The 8,624-nt window shown below is 39.1% G+C and overlaps 1 protein-coding gene across 1 annotated transcript; it reads right to left on the bottom strand.

The window, feature by feature from the left end:
- Positions 1 to 6,694: 6,694 nt before the first annotated feature.
- LOC143859606 (uncharacterized) lies at positions 6,695 to 8,116 on the bottom strand. The gene has a single exon (XM_077370267.1). It carries the CDS (start codon positions 8,114 to 8,116, stop codon positions 6,695 to 6,697), a length of 1,422 nt encoding a protein of 473 aa, XP_077226382.1.
- Between the last annotated feature and the right edge of the window lie 508 nt (positions 8,117 to 8,624).

Raw genomic sequence — 8,624 nt, 5'->3', positions numbered from 1 at the left:
GGATCCAACTTGCATCCATCTCCTTGAAAAGGAAGCCATTCTTAGAGAGGACCTGATAAGACACTCCTCCCTTGAAGAATCTTATCTAAAACAGAAATCTAGAGCTCAATGGCTTCAATTGGGAGACTCAAACTCTAAATTCTTTTATTCCCATCTGAAGGTGAGGCAAAATCAAAATTCTATCCTCGCAATGAAGACTGAAGATGGCACCCAAGTCACTGATCCTTCTGAAATCTCCTCTATCCTGATCAGTCACTTCTCCAAGATTCTCAACAACGGAAAAATTCAGAGTACAGCTTCTCCTGACCCAATCAGAAAGCTAAATGTTGGGGATGTAGCCTCTTTATCCAAGCCAATATCTTCTGCTGAGATCAAAGACGTGGTTTGGAAAGCAAATGGAGACAAATCTCCAGGTCCGGATGGATTTAATGCCTCATTTTTCCGTGCTTTCTGGTACCTTCTTGGAGATGATTTCATTGCTGCTATTCAAAATTTCTTCAAATCAGGTAAGCTCCTCAAATCTGTCAACGCCACTTTTATTTCCCTCATCCCGAAAGGCCCTGAAACCTCCTCCCGTTCCCAGTACCGTCCAATCTCTCTTTGCAACTTCCTGTACAAAACTATAACCAAAATCCTGGCCAACCGTCTTCGGACTGTCATAACCAACCTTATTAGTCCTTCCCAATCTGCTTTCATTAGAGGGCGTCAAATCCAAGACAATATCCTTCTCACCCATGATCTGCTACATAACTTTCATCTCCCCTCCCCCACCCCTTCCATGTGCCTAAAAATTGATCTTGCGAAAGCCTTCGATAACATCAATCGCCACGCCCTGCTATCCTTCATGGGCAAAGAAGGTTTTAATTCCATCTGGCTAGACTGGATCGAAGAATGTATTTCGAACCCTTCTTTTTCTATCCTGTTGAATGGCTCCCCTCAAGGTTTCTTTACTTCTTCTAATGGCCTTCGACAAGGAGACCCCCTCTCCCCCCTCCTCTTCTCTATCTCCATGGAAATGCTTTCTGTCCTTCTTGAAAATGCCACTTTATCCAATGCTCTTTCCACCCCGTTTGTCCAAGGCCCTTATCTATTTCTCATCTGTTATTCGCAGATGATCTAATGATCTTTGCCAAAGGAACTTCAGAAAATGCTAATGTCCTCTCTTCCTGTCTTAACCAATTCAATAGCATCACTGGGCTGGAGGCTAACCCTTCAAAATCTGAAGTCTTTTTTCGTGGTACTATTCCTAGAGATAAGCAGGAGATCCTCGAAATCCTGGGGTTTATCGAAGGAGCCCTCCCCATTAGATATCTTGGTCTCCCATTGTTTACTTCGAGACTCACTATTTCTGACTGTGCTCCATTGATTACTAAAGTTCGCAAGCGCATTGCCAGCTGGACTAGCAAATGCCTAAGCCAAGCTGGAAGAATTGAACTTGTGAAAACTGTGTTAAACAGTTTCATGATCTATTGGTCTTCTGCTTTCGATATTCCAAAGGGTTTCATGGACACGATTGAGATAATTTTCAGATCATTCATATGGGGGGGCAGCGCTGACGGAAAAAAAACTCACCATTCAGTTTCGTGGGCAGAAATGTGCAAACCCAAAAGCGAAGGGGATAACGGGCTTAGGCTTAACAGGGACATTAATGTTTCTCTCAGAATCAAGCAGGTACGGTCCATCATTTCAGGCAAGATTAACCTCTGGAACAGCTGGTTTTCTCTGAAATACATCAAAAGAAAAAATTTCTGGACCATAAACCAACCTTCCAAACCTTCCTGGGGGATTAGAAGTATCCTGAGGAGTAGGGATTTGGCTAAAGCTCATATCTGCTACTTTGTGGGCAATGAAGCCGAAATTGATCTTTGGAACCAACCTTGGCATCCGCGGGGTGTCATTTCATCCCTCATATCCAGGCACAGAACTGATTCCTCCTTCTCATCCATGAACTCCTTAGACCAATTGCACTTCGAGGGATCCTGGAACCTTATTCTGAACATCGGATCTCTCACCCGTGAAAAAGCCCTTTTATCCGAAGCCATCTTCAACGATTCAGCAATCAATCTCCCTATTTGGAAGCCAAACAGTAATGGTCTTTTCTCCGCGAAAAGTGGGTGGGAAGTCACCAGACAGAAATTCGAAAAACTTGATTGGGCCTCGAGAATTTGGTTCAGAGGCTTTATCCCTCGTCATGCTCTTGTCTCTTGGAAAGCTCTCATCAACGGCCTAAGTACCACTGATAATCTTCCTTTCCTGGACTCATCAGTTAACAGGAGTTGCATCTTATGCAATTCAAGTCTTGAAACTGTTAACCACCTCTTCTTCCAATGTAGCTACTCGAAATGGATCTGGAAATCTCTTCTTGTGAAGCTCGGGCACAGACGTAATCCTAAACCTGATCTTGTTCAGGAATAGCAATGGCTTGCTACCAACTTTAAAGGTGCTGGCCAGTCAGCTAAATTGGCCTACTTAGTTTTGAAGCATCAATTTACAAAATCTGGATTGAGAGGAATCAGCGAGTTTTTCACAATATTTCTCGTCCAAACACAGTGCTGATGTCTGATCTTCTTTCCCTGGTAAGATCAAAGATTCAGGGCATGAAGATTGAGGATGTTGATAACCAAAGCAATCTCTCTATAGCTTCCAATTTTGGCTGTACCTTATGCCCTAGGATCTGTCCTCCTCAAGCCTTCTCCTGGATTAAACCGCTTCAAGGGTGTTTTAAAACTAACTCCAACGCTTCTTTGGATAAGGAAGGAGGTGGTATTGGGGGTGTAATTCGGGACAACAATGGATTCCTTGTTTCCATGTTCTCTGCTAACGTGGAGGTGGAGGATATTCTTGCTCTGGAAATTCATGCTGTCCTTGAAGGATTGTAGCTGGCCGCATTCTTAGGTATTGACAAAATCTGGATGGAAGTTGACTCTAAATCTGCAGCTGATGTGATCAATGGAATCTCTAAAATTCCTTGGAGATGCTTCCACCGTATTCAGGAAATCCACCAGCTCTTATCTCTATTCCTCCAATGGAGAATCTCTCACATTTGGCGAGAAGGGAATAGTGTTGCAGACTTCCTATCCAAACGGAAATGCCCTTGCAAAGGGACAGATATCCCTCCTTTCCTGTCTCCACCGGCTCTCCTTCAGCTCCTGGATACTGATAGGAGTGGCATTGAGTTATGTAGAATGTAAATCCTCCATGTCTTGTATCTCTGTCTTTTGGATTCTCTGTTGTTGGGAGCTTGTTCCCTTCTTGTTGGCTTATCAGCCCCCTTAGTTGTAACTCTTTTTATTTCCTAATGCCTGGTTGGGGTCCTGCCTAACCCCTGCTTACTCATCAAAAAAAATTCTCATAAGGGTAATGGTGGAGTGGTTGAGCGGAGGATCAGGGTTTGTTGAGAAGACTTTTTCTAGATTCATCTTATGAAGCCTTAGGAGTTTAGTAATTTGCAACCCATACGGTAGGCTACCCTGTCCTCTTTTGACTGTCTCATCCATATACCCCAACATGATGAAGCCTAAATGTAATTGGATCTTTTTCATAATGCAATGGATTATGAGGGCTTCAAAGGGCTTCACTGCATCAAAATTTCATGCTCTAGGGGTGATATTGTATGCTACAACTTTATGAACTACTCTAGCTCCATCATTCATTGTGCTAGCCTTGATGTTTAACTTATCCTTTGGATGAGCAACACCTAATGTCTCATATACTTCTTCTCTTGAAAAATGATTTTCTATCTTCTTTCCTGCATTAGGTATGTCAAACCAAGTACATAAGTTTTTCAAATTTAACCCAAATTTGTCTTCTTGAAGATGGGTATTCATCACTACTCCTTCATAGGAAATTTTCAAATTGGGATAAAAATACCTATCTCAAGATAGACTGCAGCGCTATAGACTAGAAAGAAGAAGGACCAACCTTGGAATTCAAAAAGTGATAGAAGATCAAATTTGTTAAAATCTTGAAAAATAACCTTTCGTCCTGAGATGACAACTCGATCTATTAAGGCTTCATAACGTTCCTTGGCTTGTTTGATGAAGAAATGTTTGTTGGGGAACACCTCTTCTTCCAGTTCGGTTTGCAATTTTTAGCAAAGTTTTGAATCTTTTAGCAAAGTTTTAGGTTTTTTTTAATCTTTTAGCAAAGTTTTAGGTTAAGAATGAGACGGTATTGAATCTTAGATTTATTTGTTGAATGATGAATATTGAAAAAATTGAAAGTTTCTTATATTAAAAACTTTGAAAAACATCAATCTTTTACACTTAGTAAACCCTAGAAATGGTGTCAAGGACCGCTGAGCCAAGTTTTGGGATGAGTTAGCGATGGTATTGAGTCTTAGATTTAGTTGATGAATGATGGAGAAAAAATAAAAAGTTTCTTATTTTTGAAACTTTATAAAACATCAATCTTTTAGACATAGGAAACCTTATAGATGGTGTCAAGGAGCCTTTAGCCATGTTTTAGGATGAAGATAAGAATTGAAAAAATATAAAGTTTTTAATTTTAGAAACATTATAAAACATACATCTTTTAGAAGTAGAAAACCCTAGAGATATTGTCAAGGAGCTTTTAGCCAAGTTTTGGGATGAATGTTTTATTAAAGATGGATGTTTTATAAAGTTACTAAAATAAGAAACTTTCTCTTTTTTAATCTCCATCCTTAATCAACTAAATCTAAGATTCAATACCATCTCATCATCATCTCAAAACTTGGCTAAAAGCTCCTTGACACAATCTCTAGGGTTTCCTATGTCTAAAAGATTGATGTCTTATAAAGTTTAAGAAATAGTAAACTTTCTATTTTTTCAATCTCCATCCTTCATTAACTAAATCTAAGATTCAATTCCCTCTCATCATCATCCCAAAACATGGCTAAAAGCCCTTTGACACCGTCTCTAAGGTCCCCTATGTCTAAAAGATGGATGTTTTATAAAGTTTCTAAAATTTCAATCTCCATCCTTCATCAACTAAATTTAAGATTTAATACATTCTCATCCTCATCTTAAAACTAGGCTAAAAGCTCTTTCACACCATCTCTAGGGTTTCCTATGCCTAAAAGATGGATGTCTTATAAAGTTTCAAAAATAAGAAACTTTCTATTTTTTCATTCTCCATCCTTCATCAAGTAAATCTAAGATTCAATATCCTCTCATTCTCATCCCAAAACTTGGCTAAAAGCTCGTTGACATCATCTCTTGGGTTTACTATGTCTAAAAGATTGAAGTTTTATAAAGTTATTAAAATTAGTAACTTTCTATTTTTTCAATCTCCATCCTTCATCAACTAAATCTATGATTCTATACCATCTCATCCTCATCTCAAAACTTGGCTAAAAGCTCCTTCACACCATCTCTAGGGTTTCCTATGTCTAAAAGATGTATGTCTTACAAAGTTTCTAAAATAAGAAACTTTCAATTTTTTCAATCTCTATCCTTCATCAACTAAATCTAAGAATCAATATCATCTCATCGTCAATCCAAAACAAGGCTAAAAGCTCCTTGACACTATGTCTAGGGTTTACTAAGTCTAAAAGATGGATGTTTTATAAATTTTCTAAAATAAGAAACTTTCTATTTTTTTAATCTCTATCCATAATCAACTAAATCTAAGATTCAATACCCTCTCATTCTCATCCCAAAACTTGGCTAAAAGGTCCTTGACATCATCTTTAGGGTTTCAATACCATAAAAGATGGTCCTTCATCAACTAAAACTAAGATTCAATACCATATCATGCTCATATCAAAACATGGCAAAAAGCTCGTTGACACTGATATAAGATCTCCTATGTCTAAAAGATGGATGTTTTTTAAAGTTTCTAAAATAACAAACTTACTATTTTTTTCAATCTCCATCCTGTATCAACTAAATGTAAGATTCAATACCATCTCATCCTCATCTCAAAACATCGCTAAAAGCTACTTAAGACCATCTCGACGGTTTCCTTTGTCTAAAAGATGGATGGTTTACAAAGTTTCTACAATAAGAAACTTTCTAATTTCTCAATCTCCATCCTTAATCATATAAATCTAAGATTGAATACCATCAAATCATCATCTCAAAACTTGGCTAAAAGCTCTTTGACAACATCTATAGGGTTTACAAAGTGTAAAAGATTAATGTTTTCTAAAGTTTCTAAAATAAGATACTTTTATTTGTTCAATCTCCATCTTTCAAAAACTAAATCTAAGATTTAATACCCTCTCATTCTCAACTCAAAACTTGGCTAAAAGCTCCTTGACACCATATCTAGGGTTTCCTATGTCTAAAATATGGATGTTTTATAAATTTTCTAAAATAAGAAACTTTTTATTTTTTCAATCTCCATCCTTTATCAACTAAATCTATTTTTTATTTTTTTATTTTTTTTTGGTTGGTAAGCTGGGGTTAGGCAGACCCCGACCAGATATATTAATAATTAAGGAAAGGATTACAAAGGAGGGCCACAAGGGCGACAAAGGCAAATAGCCAAAAAGAAAATAAAAGTGGAGTGCTGAAAAATGCCACAAGGTGGGCTACAGATAGCACCACAACACCAACAACTAAACACAACACTTGTCTTCAACACGTAGCTTAGGGACATTAAGCTAATCTGATGAGGGGTGTGGAGGAATAACCACTCCCTCCCAACAGTGCTCTGCAAGCGGCTTAAAGCAAGGCACATCTTTCTCTTCGTCACAAGATTGGGACAACTACACTCTAGAATAAACCATCCCATCATAATCAAGGGACACGATGTTGTGAAGATCTGAAGGAATAGAAACTGACTGAATATCTTCACCTTTGAGAGAGCAATTTGGTTTTGAGAGGTAATCAGCTGCTTGGTTAGCCTCTCTCCAAATATGTGAGATTTTCCAGCTTTTGAACTTATTAAGCAGGTTCATAATCTTCTCAAAAGTAGGGATCTTCTTCCAAGAACAAGTCCACATCTTCTCTATAATTTTCACAGTCATCATCGAATCTGATTCAACCCAGATGTGCTGAATATTCTTTCTGTGAGCAAGCTCTAAGCCATGGAGGACTGCTTCCATTTCTAAACCATGAATCTCTTCCACAGTTTTATCAACAGAGAACATGGCTATGATATTCCTCTTTCCATCTCTTAGAATCCCCCCAATCCCCGCACCTTCGGAGTTGAGGGCTCCATCAGTATTTAATTTGACCATTTCCCCCACCGGCATAACCCAAGAGCAGAACTTACTATCAGTTTTCCTATAGAAGTAGGGAAAGTTCCAATTTTTTGACACTTCCTCAATTTTGCTGGACCGAATATCCTCAAGGTTAAGGAATAGGACTCGATCTCTAATGGCATTTAGAGCAGCAGCAAGGATTCTTTGTTTATTAACCTCTTTGTTTTCAAAAATGCGAGTATTCCTCTCTAGCCAAATCATATAAACAGCAGTGTTAAAGGCTATTCTCATTGCTATAGCTGTCTGCCCTCTTCCTCTGAAATTCCTCCTAATCCACTCTTCCTCTTTCGCTAAAGTTCGGAACAGGTTCCTCCTATGAGTAAATCTCCATAAAATCGATTTCCAAATCCAAGATGAGAAGGAGCATTTGAAGAATAAATGGTCAATAGTTTCAGGGTTCACCTTACAAAGAGGGCATCTTGTTTCTCTGGAAGGGTCCAAAAACAGAATTCTATCCCTTGTGCTCAGTTTATAGGTAAGAGCTTGCCAGGTAACCAAGCTCTGTCTAGGAACACTACCCTTAAACCAAACCGAAGATGTCCATTCCAAAACAGGATGCTTCTTTCTCACTTGATTCCAAGCGCTCTTTATGCTAAAAGCACCATCAGGAGCAGGTTTCCAAACGGCATAGTCGTAGGGATTCTGGGAAAACAGGCCAGAGTTTATTACAGTCTTAAGCTCTTGGAATTGAGGTTGGGTCAGAATTTTATCCCAAGTCCCATTCATTCGGAATTCTTTAACAGATCCTTCCTTTGGGAGGTTAAAAATCCTACCTTCTGATGAATTGAGAATCCCATCTGGGTGCCACGGATGCTTCCAAAAATCAATAGAAGACCCCTCCCCCACCACGTAACAAATGAAATTTTTAGCACTTTGCCTCTGCTGAAGGATGCTCCTAGCTCCCCAGGAAGGAGATGAAGGCATGGGGATGGACCAGAAACATCTCCCTCTTATATATTTTTCTTTGAACCAACGGACCCAAGGGGTGTTACAATCTTGCACTATTCTCCAAAGGAGTTTTAACTGGCAGGATTCGTTCACATCTTTCAGCCTTCTTAACCCGACCCCTCCTACTTCCACTGGCCTGCACAGAGTTGCCCAAGCTACCGGAATAAACTTTTTTTGCAGAGAACACCCAGCCCAGAAGAAATTCCGAAAAATTGTTTCAATGTTATTCAGAACTTCCTTCGGGAGATTATAAGTTGCAGACCAATAAATCTGGAAGGAGCTCAGGACAGTTTTTATCAGTTCCAAATGCCCCCGCCCTTGAAAGATTTTTGTTACTCCATAATGCAATCTTGTTCCTAATTCTGCTAATGAGAGGCTGGCAGTCACCCTTAGTCAACCGAGTAGTAACCAAAGGCAACCCCAAATATCTAACAGGCAGCACCCCTTCACAAAAGCCCATGACACAGCTGATCTGAACTCTCTG

Source organism: Tasmannia lanceolata, unplaced genomic scaffold (genome assembly GCF_043159265.1).
Source record: "Tasmannia lanceolata isolate RefF3 unplaced genomic scaffold, GAP_Taslan_0.1 ptg000035l, whole genome shotgun sequence".
Taxonomy (NCBI): Eukaryota; Viridiplantae; Streptophyta; class Magnoliopsida; order Canellales; family Winteraceae; genus Tasmannia; species Tasmannia lanceolata.
This window is presented reverse-complemented; position numbering and strand designations above follow the sequence as displayed.